The 12,953-nt window shown below is 26.6% G+C and overlaps 1 protein-coding gene across 2 annotated transcripts; it reads right to left on the reverse strand.

Moving 5' to 3' along the window:
• Positions 1–874: 874 nt before the first annotated feature.
• On the reverse strand, positions 875–12,498 carry LOC107066774 (uncharacterized). 2 transcript variants are annotated; one of them, XM_089169708.1, is made up of 7 exons: positions 12,362–12,498; positions 8,143–8,325; positions 7,186–7,673; positions 6,897–7,097; positions 2,865–3,415; positions 2,056–2,177; positions 875–1,623 (listed from the first exon to the last, which is right to left on the reverse strand). In XM_089169708.1, exons 1-7 carry the CDS (start codon positions 12,453–12,455, stop codon positions 1,595–1,597), a joined length of 1,668 nt encoding a protein of 555 aa, XP_089025834.1. In that variant the 5' UTR covers positions 12,456–12,498; the 3' UTR covers positions 875–1,594. The 2 variants fall into 2 exon arrangements, with proteins under 2 accessions (XP_089025834.1, XP_089025835.1); XM_089169709.1 differs by lacking the exon at positions 12,362–12,498 and adding an exon at positions 11,995–12,351.
• Between the last annotated feature and the right edge of the window lie 455 nt (positions 12,499–12,953).

The following is a 12,953-nucleotide window of genomic DNA, read 5'->3' on the forward strand; positions in this document are numbered from 1 at the left end:
AAACATGTATGTATATATACATTCGTATAGTCTCTCGTGCATTATTTTTTATTATTATTATAACAAATTTCTTTTAAATAATTCATCTCACACACATTCGTACGATTCATTCGTTCTATTTCATTCACCATTTTGCATTTTACATTTCGATCATTCAAAGTAAAAACTATGATTGTTATAAAATATAAATACTATATATTATATATATTATATATTTATTTTATATATATATATTATTATATATCTAATATATTATAATTATTATACATATATAATATATTATAATTAATATATATATAAAATAATATATATATAATATATAAATATAATTATTATAAATTATTTACATATGTATCGATAATTATGTTAATATATTAATTGGAAAAAATTGAAAAAATTAGACTTATATGATTAATACTATTATTATTATTATTTATATAATATTATAAAATACATTATAAAATCAATTTGTTCAATTTTCTTTAACTTCAAAGAGTGTCTCAAATGTTATATAATAATTACCGATACATATATTATTATATATAATATATTATATAGCAATTCGACAAGTAGACGATTGCATAATTGTTTTACTTATTTTTTCATCCTTTTTTTAAATAATAATTTTATTATTTGTTTGTAGATATTACTCTGTGTATGGTGGTACCTCTCGTACTTCAATTATCATCTAATTGTAAGTAATAAGTGCATTTAAGTCACCGATGATGACCTCTCCTACATGGTCGAGAAAAACAAAATCAAGTTTTTTTTTTTACAATCGCTAACATTTACATGTGTGTTTATTATACATTATCAAGGTTAGAACCATATGTGGTGTTTCTCACTATGTGACGACCTTGTTGGTTTTTCTTTGTTTTGTTTTTTTTTCATCCTAAAAAAATACAGTCTGTTTCCTCTATATTTAATTAATTACGTTTAATATTTTTTTTTGTTATATTTAAAAATTCGCAATTAAAAATTATCGCACGTGTTGTGAACGGCGTGTGGAATTTTTTTTTGTTTGTTTTCTTTTTTTATATATTTTTTTTTTTTTTTTTTTTTTTATAAGAACGATTCACGCTATTCGATACTTTCATATTATAATACTTTTGGCTTTTTTTTTTTTTTATTTAATTATTAACCTGTGTTACGGATTTTGAATAGAAAAAAAGAAATGATGAGAAGGAAAATGTCTTCTTGGTTTTTTTTATCTTCATCTTCTTCTTCTTCTAAAAAGTATAGAAATATTTTTTTGTTTAAAACGATTATTTCAAAACTAGGCGCTCTTCCTTTTTTTTTCAATAATTAGTTTAGAAACTTTCACATTTTCTTAATACGAACATGATAGTCATTGATTTCACAAAATATTGTTGAATTATTATTGAACTATTTCTCAAATTGTTCTTTCAATGTTAAAATTAATTTAAAAAAAAAAAAAAAAAAAAAAACAATGTTTTCATTTCTAGTGTACTACGAGAAAAGATATTATCAAAAATTATTTAATATTATTTAAGAATATGATTTGTCTCGTGTAAAAAAAAAAGCTCATTAATATAACATCGAACTACATGAAAACGTATCTTCCTTGTTTCGTTCAAATAATATCCTCAGGATCGTCCTCGTCTGAAAAAATATATAAATTACACAAATTATTTTAATATAGGGTGTATCATTTGTCAGGCATTTTGATGCTTCAAAAGTTGAACTTATTTTGTAGTATCATTTGGAACACGTATCAATTGTCAACAAAATGACAGGGTTTTGATTCTATCAGCAGTAGTAGTTTTGAAAATACATCAATGTGTTGATTTCACATAAGTTTTTTTTCTTTTTTTTATAAAATTCAGGATTTTTCATTGACCAAAATTTTATCAATGATCCAGAATTCGACCAATTCAAACACCAATTTTATTTTTGAAATTAACATATCAAATATATATAAGCAATAATAAGTTGAACTTTTAAAAGCACCATATCAAACCTTTTTATTTAGTTGTGATGTATCATCATCGATCTTATGATCGATTAAAATATCTCCAATTATTTATTTATTACCTTCTTCCTCTTCACCCTCTGCCAAACGCAAATCATCGACTTTTTGAGCATGAGCCTCAAAATCGGCACCAACGTATTGTTCATCACCTGTATCAAATTGTCTACCAACTATGCTTTCCAATCTGCAATAGATCAAAATAATTATTTATATATAACATTAATATTTTTTATTATTATTAATTTAATTATTAATATTAAAAATAACAAATTTTTAAACATCCCATTGGTATAAAATAGTATTATTTTTCTTATATTTTACAGAATGATATTTATAATGAATTTATATTTAGTAATTATAAGTTCGCATGGCTCAGTAAGGCAAATCACCATCTAGAATATTCATACAGTAATCATCGTATGTTCCCGAGTTCAAATCCCAGTGGGGGAAAAAAAATTTATTCGTCGTGTACTAGTAAGAAATTCGGCAACAACTAAACATCTATATCTATTTGGTAATAAATATTATTCAATATAAATAGTATTAATATTTTTATTAATGTTATTATTATATATATAATTTTTATTATATTATATTTATAATATAAAATATATTATATATAGTAATTAAATAATATTAATATTTAATATTATTATATATTATTATTATATATGTAATTTATATTATAACATATTTATAATATATAACATATTATATATAATAATATATATTATATATATTAATATTAATTTAATAATTAATATATTATATAATATTAATATATTTGGGATAGATTGAATTAAATTTAGATTTGTTATCTTGAAAGTATTAATTACAAATCGATATAATGTATATAAAATCTAATTATTACCCAGCTAATCGATCGATCGGATTAGGTTCCTCCCCAAATTCCTGTACACCTGGTTTCACCTTAAACCAATTCCCATTTTGTCGTCTACCATCAACGTTCTCATCATCGTCATATTTTTTTGCTGATAAAATTTTATACGGTGAATCTATGTTATCATTATTATCAATATTATCATTATCCTTATCCTTATCCTTATCCTTATCATTATCATTATCCTTATCCTTATCTATTTCATTTTTTTTTTCTTTACTATTTACTTCTGGTATGATATTTTTCTTCTTCAATGTTATATAATTTTGTCCAGTTACGTCATTTTTTTTCCCTTCTTTTTTATTATTGATCTTCTTCTCTTTATCAATCTTTTCAACATTTTGATCCATTATCATGAGAATTGGTAATACACCAGGTGGTATTTTTACCTTCGATGACGTCTTCATAACTTTGTTAGATGATACGGAATCGATATTGTTTAATTTCGTGCTGGTTTCCAATTTCATTGATGATGATGATGATATTGTAGTCTTCATTGAGCTTGATGAAATAACAACCTCCTGTAAAAATGTCATCATTTGATATCATTAGTTTAATATGATATTATAAATGAATTTTGTTGTTTTGTTCAATTAAACGAGTATAATTTAATTATACTCGAAATAGAATTTTCAAAAATGTTTGTTTTATTTTATTAGCTTACCTAATATAGAACTTACCTGTAAAATCTGACAATGTCTCGTCCAATCGTATTTTATATTTCGAGTAATAGAAGATTTTTATTCTTCACAACAAAATATAATATATATATATATATATTGTATATATAGTATTATAATAATTCTACACCACTCTATCGTGACACTACTAAAAGCGAGTATTTAACTAATTTAAGAAAAAAGAAATAAAATTAAAAAAAAAAAAAAAATAATATAAGAAAAGAAGAAATAAATATTTGCACGAAGCATGCAACTTATAATTAAAAGTAGTAGAAGAAGAAGAAAAAGAATATTTTTTAAAAATAAATTATTTATAAGAAAAGCTTAATTGTGTTATTTGAACAATACCTCATTTCACGAACGAGAATAAAAATAGTTTAACTATTTGATATTTTTGAATTAACTTGTTATATTTCTATTATTTATTCTTTATTTTTTTTAAATTGTATTTCTACGATTTAAAATTTCGAATGGATTGTATTTTTTTTTTTTTCATTCATTTTTTTACTTCGTTTTCTTTGAACAGAAAAAATTGAAAATTTCTATACAAAAAAAAAAAAAAATGGGGGTGAAAGAAAAATATTGAAAGCATTGTAAGTACGATTAGGTATAATAATGAGCAGGGGTGCCAGTAAAAATGCGAGCCGATAAAAATAATAACAATTTATTAATGCGGTAAGTAACACAGAAGAGTACAAGGCGTATTATCGCTGATTATGTGTGCAAGTCTCTTTCTTAATTTTTTTTTTTTTTTTTGTTCTTTTCTATATATATATATTGTTTTTTCTCGTGCATACACAAAATCATCTTTCCCTCTCTTCATTTTTTTTTTCTTTACTTGTGTATATATATATATACATATTGTTTTTTTTTTTTTTAATATTTCTACCTACCCTTATTTAAATTTTTTTTTTAATTATATATAAATGTATATTGAAAGATTTTATTATTTTTTTGATTTTTTTTTTTTTATTATAAATTCTATATAATTTTTTTTCTTTTTTTTTTACGTATATTAATAATTTATCTTTTTATTTTTATATTGTATATTATATTATGTATATATATATATATATATATATATATATATGTATTGCATTTCATTCAACGTTGTTCGTTTTAATAATTTCTTTTTTTTTTATTTATTTTTCAATATAATTACAATCAAAAACGATTTTATATTTATTTATAATGTAATATTATCGAAGAATAAAAATGCTTTGATTAATTTTTAATTATAAAAAACGCGTGTCTCTCTTATAAAATAAATATATATTGTTCGGTAAATAATTCTTTATATGTAATAACAAAAAAAAAGAAGAAAAAAAAAAGAAATCCGCGATTCTATCGATTATAAAATATCATCTCGATTTAAAAAAATTCGAATAATAATTAAATAGTGTATAGCTGTCACAGTAGTAGTCTATCTACCATACCCAGTTAAAAATCATGCAAACTACATGGCATATAAAAAAACAAAAATACACATTTTTTAATTTAATTAACGAAATTACAAAATTATAATATATATGTATATGTAACCAAAAAAAAAATAAAATAAAATTAAAACCATACTATTAGATTGTTTGGAAAATAATTTCGTTTTTTTCCTTTTTAACACAATTTTGTGAATTAGTTAATCCTTAAAGTGCACATGGGGTGTTTGACATCCCAAAACAAATTTTTTGATCTCTCGAAAACTGTACTGTATTCGAAAAAAATGGGTTATTTGTCTAATGCCATCTAGTGTTCATTCAGTTAATTATAAAACCTATTCTATTTTTAAAAAGGGTGTATCAAACTACTTTTGAAAAAAATTGCGAATGCGTCTAAATATTAAAATAGCTGCTTCAGGAGACGCGTTCAAACACGTTCGGGGGTGTCAAACATCCACAGTGCACTTTAAGGGTGTTAATACAAATTGGCAAATAACGCAGAATTTAAATTGATCAAATTAAACATCCTTATTTAAAAAAACCCACTCTCTGTAAAATCCTAAGTTTAATCTCGAAACATAAATTGTCTTCATTTTCACAAAGAAAAATAAAACGAAATTACTTTTCGAACAATCCAATAAAAAAAAGAAAGACCAAAAAAATGAAATAAAAAGTAAAATAAAAATACAAAACAACAAAATAACCCAAAAAAAAGTACCCTGCTGCGCTAGAGTAACTAATATAAATGCACATATAGAATATTGTTAACCCTTTGAATGTAATATGGCGTGTATGACACAACTTACATTTCTAATATAAGTAAAATTGAGAGATAGATTAATACTGCTTATATATAATACCCATACAATTAAATTACAATATTTATATTTCTGCAATACTACAATACAATAAATAATATTTCGATTTATATCGATTTAAATTTCATATATATATATATATATATATATATATATATATATATATAATGTATAATATCAAAACGTTTGAATCTTACAAATGATTCACATTCAAAGGGTTAAAAATAAGAGATATCACTCGAAGGCACATTCTCACAAATAATGCGACAAAACCCAGACACTCATTCGAGAGAAGATCCAAGCGTGTCGCCGGTTTCGTAATGCTTTGTTTACGTTGTTGAAAAATATATATATGTATGTATGTTTGTATGTATGTATATATGTAATTTAGATCGTACGTTTCTAAACAATGATGTTTCATTCCAACTTTTTGCTATTATGAAAACCATAAACAGAACAAAAACTACGACGTTGACTCTGATCATTACGAAAACCTCAAAACAAGAAAACAATTCAATTTCCAACTTCCTTTTGTTGCCAAGGATCTATCTCATTATCGATATCCCTAAAATCAGCAAAGTTATTTGGTGAATCCGGTCGTATCAAAGTATCACCATTATTCGTTGATCTTTCATCTTGTATTTTATTGTCAAGTTCGTTAGGATCCTTGGAGGAAGACATTTTCGGTGGTGCTAGGACATTTTTTTGAGAATCATGTACACCATCGACGACATTCGTATCTTTCTTCGGAATTTCATCTATTTCGGCATTATCATCAGCCGCGGAAGGAAACGTTTTGTCTTTTTTCAAACGTTTGTCTCTTAAATCGTACGGCAAGGGTAATATTTTTTGTTGTTGGTCCTCCTTCATTTCGCTAGGACCTACCGGTATTATATTCCCATTTTCTGGTGCAAACCTGACGTTACTTTGTTCCTGATTCGGCAATGCGTCGTCCTGTTCATCCTGCATGTTCTTTTCGTTCGATAAAGCATCTCCGATTGCGTGATGATTGCGAGGAGCGGGCAGAGGTTCAGAATTCATTTCATCGTCGTTGTTCGGCCGACTTACCTGCATATTTTGTTGTTGTGCCTGCTGCTGTTGTTGTTGCTCCTGCTGCTCCTGTTCATGTACATGTTGTTGTTGTTGTTGTTGTTCTTCTTGTTGTGTTGGATCTATCACAGCATTACCCGTCAAGTTTTGATCATTCGACTGATGTGATTCTTTAGGACTAACCAAACTTGTTTCCGCTAAAGTTGATTTACATTGTTTCTAAAAACAAACAATTTGAATTAGTCACATTTGATCAAATACAAATCTGTCTTAAGTTAAAAAAATGTAAAACAAAAATCCAAATTACCTTTGTTTCCTCCAGTTGTGTTCTCAATTGAAAGACTTCCTTTTTCAGGTGTTCGATGGTACTATCGGTATTACCAGTACTCTTGATTAAATCTTTATATTTCTCTTCCAATGTTTCCTTTTCCGTTTCTAAATCAAAATATTTGTTTTTAAAACGTTCCAATGTATTCTCCTTCTCGCTAATAATTTTATCTTTATTCTCAACAATTCGTTTGATAACACTCTCCTGCATAGATTCCAATCTGTTCTTTTCTTCATATGCATGAGCCTCTTGTTTCTTACATTCCTCTTCAAGATCACGATGGTCAGTTTGTAAAATCTTATAAGATTGTTGAAGAGATTTAAATCTTTGCATAGCTTCCATACTATCCTTGTCTCTCAATGATTTTTCTCGTGAGGCACGTTGCTGTAATTCTTGTTTAGCCATGGCATTAGAACTCTTCTCCTCGGCCAATGATTTTTCTAGACGCACCTTGTACTCGAATATCACTGAAAACAAATCATGCGCACCTCTGTTGTTGTTGTTGTTGTTTTATTTTCGGTATAACTTGCATATAAAAATAAAAATTCATATTCGTAATTGTACAAAGTTTGTTAACACGTTCCATGACAAACTTTGTTTTCAGCTGACTTGTCGTACAGGTCATTTGATCTTTGCTTTAACAAAATCAACCACACATTACATGTTAATTATTAATTATTGTAAATATAATAATTTAACAAACTTATGTACCTTGTTCTATACTCTACTGTATTTTACAGAATTAAATTTATTATAAACATTGTCAAAAGATTAAATGTGTAGCACCGGTAGTACACGTGGCACGGAACGTGTTAAGAAGATTTTGCATGTTACTGTATTTTATCGTATCAGTTGTAGTAGTAATAAAATGATATAGAGCGTGTCATGCAAATATAAAGGGTGGAACGAAAGTAAAAGTAAAGTGTATATATATACCTTGAAGTTGTGCAGCAAGTGATTCGTGTTGATGAACACACTGTATATGAAGTTCACGTAGCCTGGCCATCTCTGAGGTGGCGGCACGGTAAAGGAAGACCAAAAGTATGATCACCACCCCGCAACCCCCGTACACGGCCAGGCGACCACCTCGGCCTCTTCCAAGCCGAGAGCCGCTCATCTCTAGAAAAAAAAAAAAATAAATAAATAAATTAATTAATTAGAAAAGAATGATACTAAATAATCAATAGTTGATCATAGTTTTTTGTTTCAAGTAATAATATTTCAAAATAATTCGTACTGTTATTTTTATAATATCCCTTTTTTGATTTTAATCGAAAAATTATTACTTACAAAAAAATCTTAGTTTTTATATAGCGTATATTAAAATGATTTTTGATTGGTTATATTTTAAGTTAGGCGTTAGAGAACCACTGTTTTACTCTTCGCTATTTTAAATACTCACCAATGTGCACAGGTGAACATACAGTGATACAGAGAGAAAGGGAGAGGGCTCCTCTTTGGCTCGTGACTACTTAAAACCCGTAAGGAACAAGGTCACAAGGTGAATTCGTAATACTTATAACCGGTAACGCTCGATTGTAGTGTGTGGGATTTTAACGAAGGACGAACTCCCACCAATTAAACGCTTTCACCTTTTTTCTTTTTTCTTTTTTCTTTTTTTCATTATTTCTAACACATATTATGCGAGTTGTTTAGTAATTTCAATGAGGTGTAGGAAAAGAATTTTGGTACACTTTTCTTCTCTACTTTCTTCCTCATTCCCCTTTTTTCAACACCCCTCCCCCCTTTTAGTTGATTCTATGAATAGACATATGTATACAAACGTTTAGTCAAACATATACATATATGTATTATATATATAGGGTGTCGTAAAAATGACTTTACCGAATTTAATAACGGGGGTAGTTTTGTTGTATTTTACAGATCTTTGAAATAACTAATTTTATCATTCACTGTAGTGATAATATTTTTTTCTTTGTTATTCTATGTGATACGTGTGTCCAACAACAACTTCGTCATTTTATTTTTGAAAAATGGGATATTTAATATTGTCCGTGGTAAAGGTGGTATTCTTGGAGAAAGATAGAAATTCGAGAGAAAGAGATGGAGTTTGACAAAAAAAAAAGTGAAATAGTTGGTTGTTGTGTATGTGAGTAAGTAATATATATATATATATATATGTGTGTGTGAAAGGGAGAAAGAGAGAGAGAGAGAGAGAGAAAGAGAAGTTGACCTCGTCCGACAAACGACTTAGATTTTATTTTAGCTCTTTACTTTTCTCTCGTCCTTCGTTTAGAGTACACCTTAACGTTTGAGAAGACAATAAAAAATAAAAAGAAATAAAAGGAAAAAGGAAAAATTGTACCCCTTACGATGATCCCACATTCTATGAAATAAATTTACAAAAATTACTTTCGGTGAAGGAAACATTTTAACAATGATTATTGTAACATGTGTTGAAAATTAATCTTTTAAGATAATTATTTGGAAATTATCTATGAATACTTCTATCTATCATCCTTTTTCCTCTCTCTCTCTCTCTCTCTCTCTTTAGATATATCTACAATTTTATTATTTTATATATATATATATAATAATCAAAGTTTAATATTTTAATATCTTAATATATATAAATGATGTGTCACGTTGTTTGTCCGCAATGAACTCCTAAACTACTAAACCGATTTTAAACAAATTTTCCACATAGTGTGCAATTTCAACCAACTTGAAAGATAGGATAATTTATATCTCAATATATAATCGCAATATTATTTTATTGCCAATTATTTGTTGTTTATTAATTCAAGACGTGTGTATCGGACTGATTGTGAGCCACGGCAAAGTGTGGCGGTGCACCCCTAATTTAATATATTTTATATTTATAATTTTGATACTTTATATATTACAATAATCATTTTATATATACTTATAATTTAATATTTAAATATATATATACAAACAAATATAAAATAAAATCAAATATTGATCGAACGAAATAATATACTACAGATGAAATAAAATATTAAATAAATTACAAAATACCATTATGAAACTTATTTCTTTTCTTTTCTCTCTCTCTTTCTCTCTCTCTCTCTCTCTTTTTCTTATTTTTATTTTCTTTCATCTTGATCTATATAATAAAATCGCATATAAATAACAAATTATTTTTAGATTGCATTTATTTTCAAACGCTCGAAAGGGGGATGGGGGAGAGTAACAGTGAGAAGGATCTTTGCGACAAAATAAAAATAAAGATAAAAAACAAATATATATATATAAAGGAAAAAAAATAATATAAATTGATGAGAAAAAAAGACCAAAAAAAGCAGGAGGGAGGGGAAAAAGGGGAAGGGGCTAGGGGAAATGCGAAAGTAAACCGTCTGCAAGAAATGTTCTGCCGTTCGTTCGTTCACGGGTTCATTGACATTTCCGAGCAAGCGCACTGACTCTTGTTTTCTATGTGCTTGCTCACATATACAGGGTGTTTCAAAACATACTGACATCATTTCAAAGGGGGTAGTTTTAGTATATTGAAATAATAATAAAAAAATAAAGAAAGGGTTCATACAATCAAACAGCCGATTTAATCTTGTTTCCGTATTATAGTCGTTTTTTTTGTTTTTTATAGATTACAACACACGTGTTGTTACATAATTATTACAAAAATTTATTGAAAATAATCCTTGGTCGGATTTTATACAGCGCAGTTTCTTAGACACCGTAAATTTGATTCATTGTTCTAAAAATGACACGTTTTAACGATTTAAAAATTTGCTGACAATTTTCATTGAATGAATACGATAACAACAGCATTTGTCAGTATGTGTGTGTGTTTTTTTTTAAATATAAAAATTGAGAATTTTGTGTTGGTAAATGAAATGTGTGTCTTTCAAAATAAATTTCATTTATCGAAAAATTTCTCATTTTGAAAGATTAAGGTAGTGTAAACTTTGATGACAAATTAAAATTAAATTATCTTCGTTTTTTTTTAACTTCATTCAAATTTTTGAATACTCGTATTTATTTATTTGTTATTAGTAAAATGACAATTATTTTTAAATTTTTTTTTTTTTTAATGAAAGGTTTGCGCGGGAAATATAAAATAAATTTTATCTATACGATCATTTAAATGTTGTAATAAAACGACACTATTCGTAAGATCATCACGTGTTCCTTTTTTAATCTTTCTCGATAACGAACCTGAAAAAATATTTTCAGGTTTTTTTTCTTTTTTTTTTTAACTGTTACGATTAGAATTGTATTGATTACATAAATTGTGATCTTGTTTCTTCGTTGACAAGTATACAACGATAAATAAAAAAAAAGGTTCACTATTTTACACAAGCAATTAATTTTTTATACACTACTCATCACGTGATTAATTAAAAAAAAAAAAAAAGAAAAAAAACAGTCATGTTTCTAAGTGACACGCGACACAACACATCAGCCACTGTCAAAAACACGTAACAAACGTACACACACACACACACACACACACATAGGAAAAACACATAGAGACACTGTATTATTTTTTTGTATACTGAAATGTGACAAAAACACGAGAAGAATTTCTGTCAAATATATTACATCAGTGTGTTGTGATACTTTTGTTTTAAATAATAAAAAATAATCACCATATTGATTGATTTATATAAAAAATTTACAAGATAAAACATCACACATTTAAATATTACAATCAAATATAGAGAGGTGAACAAAAAAAAATATATAAATAAATAAGTAAATAAATAAATCTTTTGAAGTATTAATGTAAATAATACAGGAATATAAATATATATATATATATATAGATATATGTTCTCTTACCTCCAACTCTTACTGTCACAAATTTATCTCTCAGCTCTTCATTCTCAACGATAAATCACACTACTTCTTCCACCGTTAACTTCTACGCGTTATCTTCTGATGAAATATGGCGAGTAAGTAATACGAAAGTCAAATGAAGAAAATTAATATTTGTTATGTTTCTCTTTTTTTTTTTTTTTTTTTGATTTCAATTCGTTACTTTTATTTCATGAGTTTCAAATTCTTTTCGTATTATTCTTCTTTTCGAATGATTTGAAATCACGAATAAACTTCGTCGTATAGACTCGTGTCTGTCTCCTCTCTATCTATCTCTCTCTCTCTCTCTCTCTCTCTCTCTCTCTCTCTCTCTCTCTCTCTCTGAACTTACGATTTATTCGTAGAAGCCAATATTCTCGCAAAATGACTCTAAACAGGTTATGTAGAAGAGACGTGTGTCGCTGCCTGCTAATACTCACGTTCATTCGTCGTACGCGCCCTACTAGATGCCCCACCACTCAACTGTGAAAAAGTTAAGTACACTTCCACAAGATGGCGACACTTGATCAAGTCACCAATCAACGGTACAGTTAGTTCATCGTTAGCCAATCATGATCAAACAGTGTTACCAATGTAATCGTATGATAGTGTTATGTCAGTGATTCTCTATTCGAAGAAAAAACTATTTAAGGTTTTAATTATTTTTATATTTGTATTTTCTTTTTTTTATTATTATTAAGAATAATACTTTTTTTCTTGCATCTATGTATATATATATATTTATACTCATTTGTATAAAATAGATTTAATAATTTTGTATTTAATTACGTATTCTTATGCAAGTGAAAATTGTCAATATAATGAATCTTAATTAATGAAAAATAGAAAACGTGATAAATTTATTGAATTTCGAAGATGAATATTATATATTTATATTTTTAATTATATATATATATGATATTTTGTTTATAATTAGAAATATT

This window comes from Polistes dominula, unplaced genomic scaffold, assembly GCF_049000335.1.
Source record: "Polistes dominula isolate Pdom_NZ unplaced genomic scaffold, Pdom_raw_medaka contig_49, whole genome shotgun sequence".
In the NCBI taxonomy this organism is placed as follows: domain Eukaryota; kingdom Metazoa; phylum Arthropoda; class Insecta; order Hymenoptera; family Vespidae; genus Polistes; species Polistes dominula.